The 20,443-nt window shown below is 43.9% G+C and overlaps 1 protein-coding gene across 1 annotated transcript; it reads left to right on the top strand.

The window, feature by feature from the left end:
• Positions 1-12,681: 12,681 nt before the first annotated feature.
• On the top strand, positions 12,682-19,247 carry mrpl24 (mitochondrial ribosomal protein L24). Its single transcript, XM_017722768.2, has 6 exons — positions 12,682-12,835; positions 14,330-14,529; positions 15,817-15,912; positions 15,997-16,100; positions 17,148-17,278; positions 18,957-19,247. The coding sequence occupies exons 2-6, from the start codon at positions 14,347-14,349 to the stop codon at positions 19,091-19,093; spliced, it is 651 nt and encodes a 216-aa protein (XP_017578257.1). The 5' UTR covers positions 12,682-12,835; positions 14,330-14,346; the 3' UTR covers positions 19,094-19,247.
• The last annotated feature ends 1,196 nt before the right edge of the window (positions 19,248-20,443 follow it).

Here is a 20,443-nt window from a genome sequence, read left to right as displayed (position 1 = left end):
TCCTCTGATTATCATCCATTTTCACCAGCGCCGCAGTCACCATGGCAACGTTTGCGTGGCTTCATGCCGTGTTTGGCCACATATCGCTTATTTCTTTCCTTCAACTACTTGTTTATTAATTTGATAAAATATCAAAAATCATCATTCTGAGTTAATAAATTCAACTAACCTTACCCATCAAGATGAAGTGAAGTGTGAAGAAAATAAATAAGAAAATACACATTCATCCATATACATTATATTTCCAAAAGTATTCAGGTGTTCCAGTCACTTCCATGGCTACAGGTGTATACACAACATACAAAACACACACATAACACACACATATGCAAAACACACACACGCAAAACACACACACGCACACACTCTTATGTATTAAACATGATTCAGATATGTTGTCACTCAAGTTCATATGCATGTGAAGGCAGACGAGTGAATACTTTTGGCAATATGGTGTATATGCAGTATAAAAACACACATACACATATACTGTACATACGTACTAAAATAAAAATACAAAAACTGATAAAACAATAGTAAAAATAAAAACAATAATTAATTCATTTTAAAATTTTGAATAAAATAAAAATTAAATAATAAACAAATGAAAAACAGTGTAATGCTGTGCGGAGGAGACTCTTCTCTAAAACAGCCCTAAAAACCTGAGATTTTTATTTCGTCACAGCATGCAGATCTGCTGTCTGCACTGCCGAGTTTTAAACCCACCGTAAATCTGTTTAATTAGAAAGAGAACAGGAGAAAAAGAGCGGATATTCTGAAGAGCTGAGCCGGACGTAGTGGGGATCGGATGTGTGGCGGGACTCGGATAAGGATGTACTTGTATACAGTATTTGAGATAATTAATCAAACCTGTTCCTCATCCACAGAACACCACCCTCTTAGTGGAAACGTATCACTGTGCATCTCTTTTCTCATCCTATAATTTAAAGTGTTTCCATTCAAATGATTTCTCAGGCATCTCTGCTCAAACCTTAAAAGCTTGTAAAGCCAACATAAGGCTCAACTCACCTCTTATCCCCTGCACTTGGACCTGAGGGTAGCTGTAAATACAGGTAGAGCTTGTCATTGTCTGAGAACTGCTGTACATCTCTCTGAAGGAGAAGAACACATCTGTCAGTGCAGGCCTTGAGGAGAGGTCAGGTTTCATGGAGCAATAGGATATTCTCAGCAGGTACTTACCAAAATAATGTCCACTTTGTTCTGCACGGACTTACTGTAGAAAAAAAAAACAACATAATCACCATCTGACCAACTCATCTTCTAGGCGACAAGTCTTTACGACTGCTGTAGCTCTACTGATCTGACCAACTCATCTTCTAGGCGACAGGTCTCTACGACTGCTGTAGCTCTACTAATCTGACCGACTCATCTTCTAGGCGACAGGTCTCTACGACTGCTGTAGCTCTACTGATCTGACCAACTCATCTACTGTTTATCAGAGCACCCCCTACTGTTTATCAGCGTGCCCCCTGCTGTTTATCAGAGCGCCACCACTCCCCAGTTTCAGTCTCCATTTCCCAAACACTTTAGCCAAGTGTGCTGATGTTCCTCCTCCTAGTAAACAGACACACATTTAGCTCCACCTCCTCATTGTTCACCACCATCACTGTAATATTTCATCATCAACATTAACACAGGAAGGTGATCAGAGGGGCAGGGGAGTTCAAGTCGGCAGCATCTGAGATTTTTAAAATGCAGAGTTAGAAAAGAAAATCATCTCCCAGTGAAAGCCGCGTTTTACAGTAGAAATAAATGGAGCTCATTATGCTGGTAGTGAACTACGCTGCCTGACTCAGCCGCCTCAAAACCAGAGAAACGGACCTTAAACAGAAGTTAGAACCCTGTTGGTGTTCATCCTAAAGTTAGGACAGGATTTAGGAGGTTTAGTCTAGTTAAGATGTTTGTGTGATGCTGTTTTCTGATCTGGAGTTAATGATGAGATTATGAGGGAACTGGAATAGATACTGAACTAAATTCAGTCGTCATGGAGACTAATCAGATCTCAAACCAAGAAGTTCCTGTACTACGGCTCTAGGCCTGCACATAAAAGTCTGTGTTATTATCTGTTATGAAGTCAGTGGAGACTTACGAAATGTTGCTCTTGAGCTTCTGGAGCAGCATGCTGGGCTCGGTGTCGCCGTCCCCGGACGAAGCGTCTGTTTTTATTCGGTCTTCCATCATGGGTTAACCACAGTGGAGTCACACAATGCATTCAGAACCCTCTGGACTTCAAGCTGTGGGACTAAAAAAAGTTTAATTAAATTCAAGATTTATTTATACAGAGTTTTTCACAACTGGTGCGGTCATAAAGTAGCTTCAAAGAAATCTGGTCAAAGCCCCGCGTTAGCAAGCTGACGATGACAGCTGCAAGAAAAACTCCCTAAAAGCAAGAGGAAGAAACCTTGAGAGGAACCAAGACTCCAAGGGGAACACATCCTCCTCTGGTCCACACCGGATAGCAAACAGTAACACAACAAGAGTAACAGCAGTTGGGAAGAGCTAAGGAAATAAATATATAATAATGGTAATGAAAATAAGAAACATTACTTGTATTAGATTATGTGAATTCACACTTCATTTAGAGGGGGGTAATATGCCATTACACACCGGTCAAGCATAACATTACGACCACCTCCTGGTTTCTGCGCTCACTGTCCACTTCATCAGCTCCACTTACTGTATAGCTGCACTCTGTAGCTCAACAGTTACAGACTGTACTCCATCTGTTTCTCTGATGGTCAGCACCCCCATGGACCCTCACAGAGCAGATACTATTTGGGCGGTGGGTCATTCTCAGCACTGCAGTAACACTGACGTGCTGGTGATGTGTTAGTGTGTGTTGTGCTGGTCTGAGTGGATCAGACACAGCAGTGCTGCTGGAGTTTTTAAACACCTCAGTGTTGCTGCTGGACTGAGAACAGTCCACCAACCAAAAATATCCAGCCGACAGCGTCCTGTGGGCAGCGTCCTGTGACCACTGATGAAGGACTAGAGGATGACCAACACAAACTGCAGCAGTAGATGAGCTGTCATCTCTGACTTTACATCTACAAGGTGGGCCGACTAGGTACGGGTGTCTAATAGAGTGGACAATGAGTGGACACAGTGTTTAAAAGTCCAGCAGCACTGCTCTGTCTGATCCACTCAGACCAGCGCAACACACACAAACACACCACCACCACGTCAGTGTTACTGCAGTGCTGAGAATGACCCACCACCCAAACAGTACCTGCTCTGTGACGGTTGACATTATTAAATGTAAACACAGGGGACCGGTTACTGGCAAAATCTGGTATTCTGCAGATTATTAAGTGTAAACACACTTAGTTTTTTTCCTCCCAAGACCTGAAGCTGTTTCATTTGGTGTCTGAAATTTGCTGTTCTGGTCCAAGAAAGTCCTAAAACGTAAACCATAACATATTCCGGCTTTTGGGAAGCACAACATCTGCATGCAGCATCGAGTGCGTTCAACCATCTGAGTTCAACAGCCACGTTTCTACAACCTTAGAATAATAACTAGAGAGTGCTTGAAAAGAGCTGCAAGTGTGTGAGAGAGGGAGAGATGTATGTGGTGTGGGGGGTTCATTCAAATTAACTGTCATTCTGTTATTATGCAGCTCTTAGTGGAGAAGCCTTGTTTGAGTCAGATTTACACCCTCTTAACAAACGGTGTGAGATTAGACCCCTTGAGGATTGTTTTGGCATGTAGCATGGCACGTGCTGCCCACGGCTCAATAAGGACGCTGGAGGCAGGATTCTGAGCTGCAGCAGCCATTACTTTTATTTCACACAAAATAACCAACCACACAACACACAGCTGGCCACTTTTCAGTGGCTGTCGCTATCTAACCTTTTCACGGAGCATTTCAGCTCTTTCTTGTGCTGCTGCTCGTCCCTCTCGCTCTGTTCACCCTCACTCTTTTTAAAAGGCACTCACACTGCCAATCAGATGAGAATCAACCGCTCTCATTAAGGGCAGCGTGAGCACCAGAGCAGAGAGGGAACGAGAGCTCGCCTCTCCGCCTCCCCGTTACCGCCCCCAGCTGGCAGCTCAGCTGGGTGGCGGAGCTCGGGACTCGTTCCTCCCTTTGGAGCCTCCCGTAGCCGACACCAGCATCGTCCTCCTCCTGCCGTCACTCCCGTGACTCGTGTCCGTCTGGGGAGCTCGGGGGGGCGGGCGCATGCTACATAGTGTACTGTTGGGTGTATTGAGAAGAAAATGTCTGAGTTCGGCCTGTATTAATCGCAGAAAAGTGCGGAAGAAGAATAAGTATGAGAGATAACAATAGAGGGCCTTTTCAAGCACTGTAATTAATGTGGTATTAGTGTGGAATAACATCAACAACACAGTTCAAGTCAAGTGACGGTCATGCTCGTCAAACGAGTTTTACCACCTCTCGGTAACTCCTGAATGATTATTAGAGTGCTTGAAAAACCACTCCGGGCTCCCGAGTGGCGCAACCATCTAAGCGTTGACCCCGTCATCAAGAGATCGCGAGTTCGATCCCTGGTGGTGTCACCTGTGGCCGGGAGTCCCAGAGAGCACATTTGGCCTCACTCTCTCTGGGTGGGTAGGATTCTCCTCCTATCACTGAACGCGATGCTAGTCGGTGCAGGCGTCTGTTAGCTGATGTAACAGATCTGGAGGTTGGCGTTTTCCTTCGAGTGCGTTCGGCTGTCCCATGACGTCGCGTGAGCGGCACTTCGAAAAGAAGCGGTGGCTGGTTTCACAGGAAGCCTGTGCTGCCTTCACCCTCCTAGCATTGGTAGTACTGTGTGATTGGGGGGGGGAAGACGGGTAGAATTGGAGACGATTAAATTGGGGAGAAAATCGGGTAAAAATTTAAATAAAAGAAAAATCACTGTTGTTAAAATAACTATTGTTATCTCTATTGTTATCTCTATTGTTATCTCTATTGTTATCTCTAATTCTTCTTCCACACTTTTCTGCGATAAATACAGCCCGAACCGCTTAACGTACAGATTCCGTTCAAACTGCGTTCCGAAGGTCTCGGCGCTGAGACTTGTGCGCTGTATTTTTGGAGTCGATCGGATTGGGAGTTTTTAATAAAATTAAGTTTAAAAATTAAAAACCTCCCATAAGAATGAACGGCGGAATGTTCAGAACTTCAGATTCTAACTGACATCGATGACGTCACAGCAGGCCACTCAGTCTCACAGACACAGCCGATCACGCAGGGAATCTGCTGTAAAATCCTTAAACTTTCTCCTAGAAACTCCATTTCAGTTTTAAATGGTAGAGAAACTCGTCCTTTCTAAAACCGCAAATCATCTCATCATTTTATCAATTAGCTTCAGAGTTATGAGCATTTGTTTGGCACTAGGCACAGAAAACTGCCCCATTCACTCCCATGTAAATTTCTCAAAATCAGAATCTGGTTATTTCAAGATTTTCTCTGTGTTTAACTCGTCATAACTCAGACATTTTCTTCTCAATACACACAGCATTACACCAAAATAATCCTCAAGGGGTCTCATCTCACACCATCTATCCGGTTAAACAATAAGAGTGAACATTTCCAGAGTTATGACTGTTTGTTCAGAGGGTGCAAATCGGACTCAAACAAGGCTTCTCCACTAAGAGCTGCATAATAACAGAGTGACAGTTCATTTGAATGACCACCCCAACACATACATCTCTCCCTCTCACACACACACACACACTTACAGTCCTTTTCAAGCACTTTCGCAGTTCCTTTAGGAAATGCACATCTAGTTATTAATTAACGCTTGTAATCGTCACTCGTCACAGGGCACCACATTGGATTCATTCAGTTTTTCTACCCTCAGCATCCACGGCATCTAAAACCACTCCATCTCTTTTTCAGAGACACAGGACCAAAATGCACAAAAATCGGCCTGATCAGGCCTGTAACGACATCTACACGAGATCTGTGGCACTACTGAAACTATGGCCCGCATTTATTTCTAATTGTGGGCTCCTACTCGCCAATATAACACAGTGGACAGAAGAACTGGGGGAACAGCTACACACGAGGACAGTGAGCTTAATGAGGGTCTAATTAGGGCGCAGTTTCCCATTCACAAAAACATGCAGGCACATGGAGCTGCTGGCAGATCAATCAGCCAAGCAGTGCCAATGGGAAAGGGATGGAGAAGGCAAGGCATGCTTTCACCACACACACACACACACACACACACACACACCCCTTACAGATATCTGACAGACACAGACACCTGTGGTCAAGTGAGTCACGTCTGAATGGACAAACAAGGTTCCAGCACAAGAAACCAGACAAACAATCCACATATGCAGTCCAAATACTACGAGGACTAAGTCGGCTTCCTGTTCGAATTCCCCCGTCCCACCTTAAATGGTGCAGCAGTTACGCGCTGGTGCTTCGGGCGCCGGACTGTAACTGCTGCACCATTTAAGGTGGAACGGGGGATTTCGAACAGGAAGCCGACTTCAGCCTCGCAGCCCAAACCCAGACACATACACAGACACTCACACAGCTTCCCCGACCCGTACCTCTTCTCTGGCCGCAGCAGAGCGACTTTAACGCACAAACACGGTTTATTTTTATATAAAAAGCTGAAAATCTTTGTCCGGGTTAGCAGCGCCAGGCCTGAACACTCGGCTAACCCAGCTAGCCGGCTACAGCGACTGTATCCCCCTCGATTTCGAGCCGGACTGGCGTCTTTATCCCACATTTGGGGTCTTTATGTTCCGTTTGTGTCGCTAAAGTCGCCGCCGCGCCCGCCGCGTCGTTAGCACGCGGCTACATTAGGTGCGCGCTAAGGAAACGCAGCTAACGCTAAAGCTAAGCTAAGCTAAGCTACGCTAACAGAGCCCAACACAGCAGCTCGTGAAAGCCGCGGAGAGAAAATCGCCACAGTCTCCTTATTTTAAACTTACATCCTATTTTTTTTTGCACCGGGACGCAAAATTACCACAATTTATTTTTTAAAAAACGAAAAAAAGAAAGTACCTGAGTCAAATAAACAGCTAAAAAAAGCCGCTCGCCGTATTTTGTGATTGGCCGCGCAGCGCTATGTCTGCCTAACTACAAAGCAAAGCTGGCGCTGATTGGCTCCGCCGCTGTGATCTCGCTTGGATACAGAATGTACGTCCTCTCTGATTGGCTGATTTATTTATTTTCGCGGCATTTCGGAGGTGGTTTCGTTTCGCCTGTCTGCAGTTTTGTTTTGTTTTGTTTTTAATAATAAGATATAAAAAAAATATGCACGTAAAACAACGACAGAGACATCCGTCATCACACTGCTCGGTTACAAGTTAGGATCAAAGCACAAATGTTATAATTCCAAGTAAAATACATCTGTTGGAAAAACGAACAGACCCAGTGAGAAGAGGAAGCAGAGATAATGAATAAGCCCGCACGGCGGACTCAGACAGCAGTGCCTGAATGTGTTTACAGCTGAGGGAGTACTCTTACTAGTGAAATACACTACAGCCAAGCTTCCAAGTGTTTAAACGCAGCTGGAGATGCTGTAGAGAAGAAATACAGGCCTACAGTGGGACGGGATTCAAGGAGACGTCTCAGCTTTTCCCCAGACGGAGGGAATGTCAAGCTTGCCAAGTGGAGAGAAAGTTAACCGCTGGTGTTACAGAGGAAGAGGGGACTGAAACTTGGGGCAGTCGTGGGCTGGAGGTCAGGGAACCGGCCCTGTGACCGTCGGTTCGATCCCCAGAGCCGACAGCACGTGACTGAGTTGCCCTTGAGCAAGACGCCTGACACCCAACTGCTCCCCGGGTGCCGTGGATAGGGCTGCCCACCGATCTGGGCAGGTGTGCTCACTGCCCCCTTGTGTGTTCACTAGTGATGTTTCACTGCAGGGAAGGGCTAAATGCGGAGGTCTAATTCCGCAGTGGAAACTGAATACACCAGAGGTCACCGAGTCCGGTGATCTTTTCATTTTGATGGGGTGGTCCTGTTTTAATCGGCCGTAACTTTTCTAGTTTTAGTGGCCCGGGAGACTCACAGACCAATCACGTGCTGTAAATATGACACGTGACGCTACTCAGCCAGTCAGATCTGTGCGTTACGATGAGCTCTGAGACTCGAGTGAGTGGCGCCACACAGGGGAGGGACGAGGAGAGAAACAGCGGTCAGAGAAGAAAGTGAGTCAGAGGGAAGTTATTCCACATGACATGATCTAAAAAGAGAAAACTGACAGTAAATGTTGTTGAAATCTGACCGAACTGGACTTTATTTGATCTGATTTTCAGCTGTCGACTGTATAAGATGCTGATATTCCTACTCGGCTACTTCAGTAAACAGTATATGGCGCTGAGTCGTGATGCAACTGGACCTGAATTTGAATTAAATACCCCTGGAATGCACTGTTCCAAATGTACCCAGGAATGTATACAGTACTTTAAAAAGTAACATCTACAACACACATTGATGAGACAGATGGGCAAAACTGCTGTAATTTTTATTTGTTCACACTGTTCCTCACTGATACTGGTGACAGTTTTCTTAATGTAATTCTTCTGTTAATGTTTCATGAATACATTTACTTATTTAAAATTTTCAGCATTGTTTTGATGCTTACCATATGTGTTGGTTCCCTGCTGCTCCCACAATTTCACTGCCGTGCAATTCCAAGATCAGACTATATAGCGAGTAGCTTTGATTTTCAGTTAGTAACATGAATATAACATGCCATAAATGTCCAGCACAACACTGATGATCAGCTTATTACTTATGGGGTTCTGTTATCTCTTGATAACACTGAGATTAATAACTGATCACATTGATTTATCAGTCTACTCAGGCTTTAGCAGAGCTCAGTAACACTGAGATCAATAACTGATCACATTGATTTATCAGTCTACTCAGGCTTTAGCAGAGCTCAGTAACACTGAGATCGATAACTGATCACATTGATTTATCAGTCTACTCAGGCTTTAGCAGAGCTCAGTACCACTGAGATTAATAACCGATCACATTGATTTATCAGTCTACTCAGGCTTTAGCAGAGCTCAGTAAGACTGAGATTAATAACTGATCACATTGATTTATCAGTCTACTCAGGCTTTAACAGAGCTCAGTAACACTGAGATTAATAACCGATCACATTGATTTATCAGTTTACTCAGGCTTTAGCAGAGCTCAGTAAGACTGAGATTAATAACTGATCACATTGATTTATCAGTCTACTCAGACTTTAGCAGAGCTCAGTAACGCTGAGATTAATAACCGATCACATTGATTTATCAGTCTACTCAGGCTTTAGCATAGCTCAGTATCGCTGAGATTAATAACCGATCACATTGATTTATCAGTCTACTCAGGCTTTAACAGAGCTCAGTAACACTGAGATTAATAACTGATCACATTAATTTATCAGTCTACTCAGACTTTAGCAGAGCTCAGTAAGACTGAGATTAATAACTGATCACATTGATTTATCAGTCTACTCAGGCTTTAGCAGAGCTCAGTAACGCTGAGATTAATAACCGATCACATTGATTTATCAGTCTACTCAGGCTTTAGCAGAGCTCAGTAACGCTGAGATTAATAACCGATCACATTGATTTATCAGTCTACTCAGGCTTTAGCAGAGCTCAGTAACACTGAGATTAATAACTGATCACATTGATTTATCAGTCTACTCAGGCTTTAGCAGAGCTCAGTAACACTAAGATTAATAACCGATAACATTGATTTATCAGTCTACTCAGGCTTTAGCAGAGCTCAGTACCACTGAGATTAATAACCGATCACATTGATTTATCAGGCTACTCAGGCTTTAGCAGAGCTCAGTAACACTGAGATTAATAACCGATCACATTGATTTATCAGTCTACTCAGGCTTTAGCAGAGCTCAGTAACACTGAGATTAATAACTGATCACATTGATTTATCAGTCTACTCAGGCTTTAGCAGAGCTCAGTAACACTAAGATTAATAACCGATAACATTGATTTATCAGTCTACTCAGGCTTTAGCAGAGCTCAGTACCGCTGAGATTAATAACCGATCACATTGATTTATCAGTCTACTCAGGCTTTAGCAGAGCTCAGTATCGCTGAGATTAATAACTGATCACATTGATTTATCAGTCTACTCAGGCTTTAGCAGAGCTCAGTAACGCTGAGATTAATAACCGATCACATTGATTTATCAGTCTACTCAGGCTTTAGCAGAGCTCAGTATCGCTGAGATTAATAACTGATCACATTGATTTATCAGTCTACTCAGGCTTTAACAGAGCTCAGTAACACTGAGATTAATAACTGATCACATTAATTTATCAGTCTACTCAGACTTTAGCAGAGCTCAGTAAGACTGAGATTAATAACTGATCACATTGATTTATCAGTCCACTCAGGCTTTAGCAGAGCTCAGTAACACTGAGATTAATAACTGATCACATTAATTTATCAGTCTACTCAGACTTTAGCAGAGCTCAGTAAGACTGAGATTAATAACCGATCACATTGATTTATCAGTCTACTCAGGCTTTAGCAGAGCTCAGTGACGCTGAGATTAATAACCGATCACATTGATTTATCAGTCTACTCAGGCTTTAGCAGAGCTCAGTAACACTGAGATTAATAACTGATCACATTGATTTATCAGTCTACTCAGGCTTTAGCAGAGCTCAGTAATGCTGAGATTAATAACTGATCACATTGATTTATCAGTCTACTCAGACTTTAGCAGAGCTCAGTAACGCTGAGATTAATAACCGATCACATTGATTTATCAGTCTACTCAGGCTTTAGCAGAGCTCAGTAACGCTGAGATTAATAACCGATCACATTGATTTATCAGTCTACTCAGGCTTTAGCAGAGCTCAGTAACACTGAGATTAATAACTGATCACATTGATTTATCAGTCTACTCAGGCTTTAGCAGAGCTCAGTAACACTGAGATTAATATCCGATCACATTTATTTATCAGTCTACTCAGGCTTTAGCAGAGCTCAGTAACACTGAGATTAATAACCGATCACATTGATTTATCAGTCTACTCAGGCTTTAGCAGAGCTCAGTAACACTGAGATTAATAACTGATCACATTGATTTATCAGTCTACTCAGGCTTTAGCAGAGCTCAGTAACACTGAGATCAATAACCGATCACATTGATTTATCAGTCTACTCAGGCTTTAGCAGAGCTCAGTAACACTGAGATTAATAACTGATCACATTGATTTATCAGTCCACTCAGGCTTTAGCAGAGCTCAGTAACACTGAGATTAATAACCGATCACATTGATTTATCAGTCTACTCAGGCTTTAGCAGAGCTCAGTAACACTGAGATTAATAACCGATCACAGTGATTTATCAGTCTACTCAGGCTTTAGCAGAGCTCAGTAACACTGAGATCAATAACCGATCACATTGATTGATCAGTCTACTCAGGCTTTAGCAGAGCTCAGTAACACTGAGATCAATAACTGATCACATTGATTTATCAGTCTACTCAGGCTTCAGCAGAGCTCAGTAACACTGAGATTAATAACTGATCACAATGATTTATCAGGAGTGTCTAATAGAGTGGACAGTGAGTGGACACAGTGTTTAATAACTCCAGCAGCACTGCTGTGTCAGATCCACTCGCACTAGCACAACACATCGCGCCTGCTCTGTGAGGGTCCATGGGGGGTCCTGACCACTGAAGAACAGTGGATGCTGTTCCATCTAGACATTGGTTTTGAACATAAATACACTGAAATTAAATAAAAAACAGACTTATGTCTTTATATTACCTTCGTATAAGTGATGCTATGAAAAAAAGCCTTTTGACTCTTCGTCAGTAAAGTGGTTAAAAAGTGCACGTGGCCTGCATTTAAACAGCCTTTCGCTGTTTAAAGTAGGTAACAATCAACAGGACTTTTATTATGTAAATACACCCCTGAGGACTTTAATTTTGGAAGCGACTGCGCCAAGTCAGGGATGGAGGAGACTGGCTGCGTGTTTTGGTATCCTATCAAGGACCCTTAGATGCCATAGTGCATAGAATTGGTCACGTTCTCCTACGATGTATTTACACATCTCTACACACTCTTAAAGACGGTTCTCCAAGGGTTCTTTAGTAAAGATTAGGAGACTCTTATTAGTTCCACAACGGGGAAATTTCACCTCCGCATTTAACCCATACGTTTAGTGAAACACCACATACACACTAGTGAGCACACACACACAAGGGGGCAGTGAGCACACTTGCCCAGAGCGGTGGGCAGCCCCATCCACAGCGCCGGGGAGCAGTTGGGGGTTAGGCGTCTTGCTCAAGGACACCTCAGTCAGGTACTGTTGGCCCTGGGGATTGAACCAGTGATCTTCCGGGTTCAGGCCCGGTTCCCTGACCTCCGGCCCACGCCACCCCCAGCAACTATGGTTCTGTATGGAACCATAAACGCTCAAAGAAACTTTTGCCTCATTAAAGTGCTCTTCAGCGCCCTCTGCTGTTTATCAGTCTTGTTTTTGATATAACGGGGGAAAGAGGAAGAGGCCAGGCTTCTCATAACCCGGCTCTGGATACAACAGCTACACAAGCACACACATAACAAGAAGAAGCACGTTCTAGCAATGTGCCCTAGGTGGAATTCAAGCACGCACTAGAGCTTAGTGTTCTAGTTAGAGTGCAAATTGGAGCGCAGCCACTGTTCCGAGCGCCACCGCTAGAGGGCGCTGCGTGCCGTTTTAGTACAGTGTGACCCTCACGGACCCGACATGCGTCTCTAACCCACGTTAAAGTGAAATGTTTATTTATTTCAGCGACTAGTCGGACATTTCAGCGTCCAGCGTCGGCGTTTCAGCGTCCAGGCGGGTCCAGCGCTGCTGTAACGCAGGTACGAACGGGTTAAGGTCCATTTTAAGTGCGCAGAAATTAATATACTGTCAGCCAGGCAGCTAAGCTAACTGAGCTAACACACGACTCCACCTTAAGAGCTGAACCTAGTTTCCAAGCCTAAATCGCGAAGCTGAAGTGGGCTTCATATACGAATTTCCCGTTCCACCTTAAAAGGCGCAGCTGTTACGCCCTGGCGCCTTAGGCTCCACAATGTAACTGCTGTGCTATTTAAGGTGGAACGGGAAATTCGAATGAAGGTCAGAAATCTGTATGATTGTGTTAGTTAATGACCAAACAGTGAAACCGTGTCCATCTTAAAGATCCCTGGTCTGGAAGGTCCAGTGGTTCCTCGGACCCTCACTTACTATTTGGGTGGTGGGTCATTCTGAGCACTGCAGTAACACTGGTGCGGTGGTGGTGGTGTGATAGTGTGTGTTGTGCTGGTGCGAGTGGATCAGACACAGCAGTGCTGCTGGAGTTTTTAAACACTGTGTCCGCTCACTGTCCACTCTATTAGACGCTCCTACCTTGTCGGTCCACCTTAAAAGTCTGTAAAGTCAGAGACGAAAGCTCATCTGCTGCTGCACAGTTTGTGCTGGTCATCCTCTAGTCCTTCATCAGTGGTCACAGGACGCTGCCCACAGGAAGCTGTTGGCTGGATATTTTTGGTTGGTGGACTATTCTCAGTCCAGCAGCGACACTGAGGTGTTTAAAACTCCAGCAGCACTGCTGTGTCTGATCCACTCGCACCAGCACAACACGCACTAACACACCACCACCATCAGTGTCACTGCAGTGCTGAGATTGACCCACCACCCAAACAGTACCTGCTCTGTGAGGGTCCATGGGGGTCCTGACCACTGAAGAACAGGGTAACAGAGTATCAGAGAAACAGATGGACTACAGTCTGTAACTGTAGAACTACAGAGTGCAGCTATACAGTCAGTGGAGCTGATAAAGTGGACAGTGAGCATAGAAACAGGGAGGTGGTCAGAACGTTCTGCCTGACCAATATATGAAGCACATTCTCCATCAGTCTGAAGAAACAGTTCATGATGCAAAGGGTTCTTTGAGTGGTCATGGTTCTACTTAAAGCAAGTTAATATACTAAAGAACCCTTGAAGAACCATTTTTAAGCATGTAGGCTCTCAAGCTGAGCCACAGGAGGTCAGAGGAAAGGCCAGAGGCTGTTTGTGGTCTCCAGACTGTGAGATTAAAAGGACGATGTCATGAAATAAAGAGATATTTAAGGAAGAATAAAGAGAGGCTGGAAAATGAATGCTGGACCGTTTTTTATACAAACACTGACGTAAACATAAGAGAATTGTAGGGGATGGGCCCTTTAACGTGAGCTGTCTGGGAGATTGTATCTTTCACTTTAATTTCAATTGTTATTTAAAATCAGTGCAAAAAATAAAATAGAAAAGACTGGAATTTGTGTTTGGGTGAATTCTAGTTAAAGGTTATTAACCGGTGTTTCTCTTTTCCTCAGATATCGCACTGTGAATCATGCGGTTGACGTCTTTGCTCTCGATGGCAGCGAAGGCTGCGTTTCCTCACGACTATCGCTTCGGAACGAACCGCCCGTGGACGGTAGCTGCCCGGAGACTCAACCCGCCGGGCAAGAAGAGAAGAAAGGTCTTCGTTGAGCCTGTGGCCAATGAGGACTGGTCTGTGTTTAGGGGTGATGTGGTAAGAAGCTCGATCATTATTCTACAGATACCCTGTAAGCTTACACTATATTTCCAAAAGTCCCCACCCCCCCCCATCCAAATCATTGAATTCAGGTGTTCCAGTCACTTCCATGGCCACAGGTGTATAAAGCCGAGCCCCTAGGCCTGCAGACTGCTTCTACAGACATTAGTGAAAGAATGGGTCGCTCTCAGGAGCTCAGTGAATTCCAGCGTGGTGCCGTGATCGGACGCCACCTGTGCAGCAAGTCCAGTCGTGAAATTTCCTCACGACTAAATATTCCACAGTCGACTGTCAGTGGGATTATAACAAAGTGGAAGCGATTGGGAACGACAGCAGCTCAGCCACAAAGTGGTCAGCCAGGTAAAATGACAGAGCGGTCAGCGGATGCTGAGGGGCATAGTGCGCAGAGGTCACCGACTTTCTGCAGAGTCAATCACTACAGACCTCCAAACTTCATGTGGCCTTCAGATCAGCTCAAGAACAGCATAGAGAGCTTCATGGAATGGGTTTCCATGGCCGAGCAGCTGCATCCAAGCCTTACATCACCAAGCGCAATGCAAAGCGTGGAATGCAGTGGAGTAAAGCGCCACTTTACACCGATTTTGGACAATTTCATGCTCCCAATTTTGTGGGAACAGTTTGGGGGCGGCCCCTTCCTGTCCCAACATGACTGCACACCAGTGTACAAAGCAGGTCCATAAAGACACGGATGAGCCAGTTTGGTGTGGAAGAACTTGACTGGCCTGCACAGAGTCCTGACCTCAACCCCATAGAACACCTTTGGGATGAATTAGAGTGGAGACTGTGAGCCAGGCCTTCTCGTCCAACATCAGTGTCTGACCTCACAAATGCGCTTCTGGAAGAACGGTCAAAAATTCCCATAAACACTCCTAACCCTTGTGGAAAGCCTTCCCAGAAGAGTTGAAGCTGTTATAGCTGCAAAGGGTGGGCCGACATCATATTAAACCCTATGGATTAAGAATTGGATGTCACTCAAGTTCACTTTTGGAAATATAGTGTATGTATATTTTCTTTAGGTTGAAATTTTGCACAAAAAAATTGTCAGAGAAATGCCGTATTTACGTCGGTTCTCTGTACCGGTTGTGTTATCCTAATGAATCACGACCACGTTTGCTCCATAAAGCCACAGAAGTCCATAGAGACGTAAGTGAGCCTCTCGAGGAGGGGAAAATCTAGGATATGGGCTCTTTAATGAAACCCCGTGTTCTGGTTGGTGTTGCCTTGTCGGCTTTAGTGAAGCTACCTCTTCCCTGTTGTTTCTAGGTGGAGATTCTTTCTGGAAAAGATAAAGGAAAACAGGGAAAAATCACTCAGGTCTTCCGGCGCCGGAACTGGGTTATCGTTGAGGGTCTCAACACGGTAAATATGATGTGCGAAACCTGCTGGAAATTTTCAGGAATGTATCATTTCACTGATATTAACGTTGGCGGTGACGATCTTCAGCACTACAGGTACGTCGGCAGGTCTGGAGATTACAGAGGGGCGTACATCGCTAATGAAGCTCCTCTGCTGCTGAAGGACATCTCCCTCATCGACCCTACAGACAGGTGAGGGTCGTGAACACGTTACTAAACCACGTCGTACGTCTTTATGCGTTAACGACACACACAGACTCAGAAAGAAGGTCCAGCTCGATGTTTCGGCCTCAAATGACCTCAGAATCGACATCACGCTGATGAAGACGTGATGGTAGTAGATGATCCACTCACGTCCTCAGAGATGCTCCTTCACCGAGTTTAGACTGAGGTTCTCTTTCGATCATCAGGCTGCGTGCAGTTACACATTTCTGCCAGAGAGGGCTCCAAATCCTCAGATCTTACAGCCCACAAAGCAGTTATGCTGCTTTATTAGCTTCATTTATAATTTAATGCGCTGTGTTTTTTCCAGAGTGAGCGTCTGATCAGTAAGAGCCAGAATAACAATAACGAACAACTTATGTGTAAATTATGTTCCTATACATGAAGTCGTACGACGTGGTGTGAAAAACTCGACGCCTCTGATTTTAAATGATGATTTCAGGCTTTACAGGCGACTCGCAGCAGAACACGCTCACCGTATTTTAGCCTGTTTATAATCTCCTCACTCAGTAACGAGGCTTCATTCAGCTTTACTAACATGAAGCTTACATAGTGCAGCTTTAAATCTAGGGGATAAAGACAGGTGAATAGTTTGTGGACGTTTGGGTGCAAAAAGAAGTGTTAAAAGAAGTTCTTCCTCTACAGAGACACACTTATGCACACTTTAGTACACAGTTACTGTTTTTTTACTCGAAACAAAAAGTGTGGCCTGTGCAAAAGTTATAACATAAAATTCGGCACATTTTATTTTTTATGTTTAACTCGGCTAATAAATAGAAATCATGCAATAGACTTTGCAGAAACATGCATCCGTAAGTCCCCCGGGGAGGAGCTGTTGACTTGCACTTCAGGTCAGCAGAGCGTAGTGTGACTGAGGGGCTACATGTTACAGGTGGATCTTAAGGGAGAATAAAATGTGAGCAGGCTGCAGAATAAATTGATTAAAGTGCAGAGATTTGTTTCTGATTTTCCAGCATAAAGCAACAGCAGTGTGTTGGTCTGTGTGCTGGTTGACAGGAAGCCCACAGAGACGCAGTGGAGGTTCACTGAGGAGGGCGAGAAGGTGCGCGTTTCAGCCAGAACAGGACGGATCATCCCCAAACCGCTGTTCCAGAGAAAGGACGGCATCATTCCCCAGCAGTGGAAAGGTCAGAGTGACGGAGTGGACAGGGATTAGTAGAACCTCAATACTGAGAATCATGACTAAGATAGATATATATATATATATATATATATATATATATATATATATATATATATATATATATATATACGAGAGAGAGAGAGAGAGAGAGAGACACACACGCACACGCACACACACACTTTCTAAGCCGCCTCTCCCTCAGGGTTGTGGGTGTGTATATATATATATCAAGCCAGCATCCATGCTGGAGAACGACTCCCACCCCATGCGTGAGACTTCCTGCTGCTGTGAGACTGTTCAACCAGCACTGCTCCCAGTAGACCACACACACACACAATACACACACACACACACACACACAATATATATACACACACAATATACACACACACACAATACACACGCATACAATACACACACACACAATATACACACAATATACACACGCATACAATACACACTCACACAATACACACTCACACAATACACACACGTACAATACACACACGCATACAATACACACGCATACAATACACACGCATACAATACACACACACACAATATACACACAATATACACACGCATACAATACACACACGCATACAATACACACACGCATACAATACACACACACAATATACACACAATATACACACGCATACAATACACACACACAATATACACACGCATACAATACACACACGCATACAATACACACACGCATACAATACACACACACACAATATACACACAATACACACACGCATACAATACACACACGCATACAATACACACACGTACAATACACACACGTACAATACACACAATATACACACGCACAATATACACGTACAGTATATACAGAATATACAAACAATATACACACATACAATATACATGCGTACAATATACACTCATATTCAGAATGTAAATATTTTTCATTGTGCAATATGTTCATAAGTGCAGTACAGATCTTCTGCAACTCGTATTTCATTCTTATTCTCATTTAGTTGTAAATAGTCTAGAGATTTAACAGATTTTTATTATTTATATTGTTTATACTGTTTCCCGTTTCTATTACTGAGTGCCTTACTGCTGTTACTCTGCTCCTGGAATACTGTGAATTTCCCCGCTATGGGACTAATAAAGGATCATCTCTTTTTATTTATATATATATATATAATTATAATTATTTATGAAAAATGACCTTTTATTTATTATTTTCATTTCTCATACTAAACGCACACACACTTTCTAAGCCGCTTCTCCGTCAGGGTCGCGGGGGGTGCTGGAGCCTATCCCAGCGGTCATCAGGTGGAAGGCAGGATACACCCTGGACAGGTCGCCAGTCCATCACAGGGCAGACAGACAGACACAGACACTCACACCCAGGGGCAGTTTAGCACGTCCAATTGGCCCGACTGCATGTCTTTGGACTGTGGGAGGAAACCCACGCAGACACGGGGAGAACATGAACACTCCACACGGTCATAATAAACACACAATAAAAAAACTATAGATAATAAATACACGGTTATTATTGACATCTTTAAAGAACCTTTATCTTTATCTTAACCGTTATCTTCCGTTATCTAACCACCGAAAGTGGTTCCCCAAAGAGGCGTTTGGCACCTTTTGTTTTGAAGTGCTGAACTGAAACCGCGTCTCCTTCATCGTTACAGATGGTCCGAAAGATACGTCGCCCGAAGACGCCCTTCAGAAAACATTCACGCCGTCGCTGAAGACGCTGGAGGAGGAGGTGTTGGAGAAAATGAACATTCAGGAAGACAGGAGGCCCAGAAGTAGCTACTGGTACTGAAGTACGGAACCAGAACGGACTGAGGATGGTTCTTTTGTTTCGTTTGTTTTTTGTTCAACATGAACAAGATGATGATGTTTGAAAAGGAGTGACGGTGAATGTTGGTGTATTTGTGTGTTCACAATAAAACGACTGCAAGTCTTCATATATGGGACATTTTTTGTGCTCGTGTTCTTGTTCTACCGCTGTCTTTTAAAGGGAAACTCCACTGAGATTTAAAAATTCCCAGATTATTCAATCACTGAGATGTAAACACAGTCATTCAGAGTGGTTTGGTGTTTCTAGAGAACCGTACTGAGTCAGGATTCACTGCCTGATGACTGAGACGCTGTTTTATGAGAGTTTAGAGAACTTCAACTCCATTCATGGTGGAGGGAGACATGCAGGGCGCTGTGCGGCAAAATAGTCCCCAAAGAAAACTCAGTATTCCAGATTCGTGTAGGTTCTCTGGTGGTTCTGGATGGTAAATAAAGTGTCTGTATCTGTGTTGTAGTCATGGCGACGCCTGGTTCCCATCACCACCACTGTAAAGACGTCTGAACCGTTTCACACCAAACCCTCTGGACCTGTTTACACCTCACACACTGAGTTGTAAATAAATCTGAAACTGAAACTTTGCTTGTGTGTAAAAAGTGATTTCAGAGCCACTCGGTTCTCCCTGATGGAAACTGTTTACCTTCAGTGTTTTGTGCTTCTGATCATTTTAATAGACGTCAGCGTCACTAATTAATGACGTTCTATTAAAAGACTGGTTTACCAAGAGAGACGCTGGAGGACTTTCACCTGAAATGAGTTCATGAAGCCAGTCTGGTTATAAAAATGATAACAGGACATCAGAGCCAGAATTACTCTTTTAGTACTTTTACTTTATACTTAAGTACATTTGAAGGGAAATACTTTAGTACTTTTACTCCAGTGGAGGTCTAAAGGGTGGAACTTCTACTTTTACTGGAGGAATATTTTACCCTGGGGGTCTCGACTTTAACTCCAGTGCATGGTTTGGTTTTTTTTTTTTGGGGGGGGGGGGGGGTTAATGAGTGGGGTTAATGAGGGGGGTAATCACGGGGGGTCTAATGAGGAGGGTTAATGGAGGGGTTTAATGAGGGGATTTAATGAGTGGGTTTAGTGAGTGGGTTTAATGAGGGGGGTTTAGTGAGTGGGTTTAATGAGGGAGGTATAGTGAGTGGGTTTAATGAGGGGGTTTAATGAAGGGGTTTAATGAGTGGGTTTAGTGAGGGGGTCTAATGAAGGGGTTTAATGAGTGGGTTTAATGAGGTGGTTTAATGAGTGGGTTTAGTGAGGGGGTCTAATGAAGGGGTTTAATGAGGGGGTTTAATGAAGGGGTTTAAT

Source organism: Pygocentrus nattereri, chromosome 27 (assembly GCF_015220715.1).
Source record: "Pygocentrus nattereri isolate fPygNat1 chromosome 27, fPygNat1.pri, whole genome shotgun sequence".
In the NCBI taxonomy this organism is placed as follows: Eukaryota; Metazoa; Chordata; class Actinopteri; order Characiformes; family Serrasalmidae; genus Pygocentrus; species Pygocentrus nattereri.
Note: the sequence above shows the minus strand (reverse complement) of the source record. Positions and strands in the feature narration are given on the sequence as shown.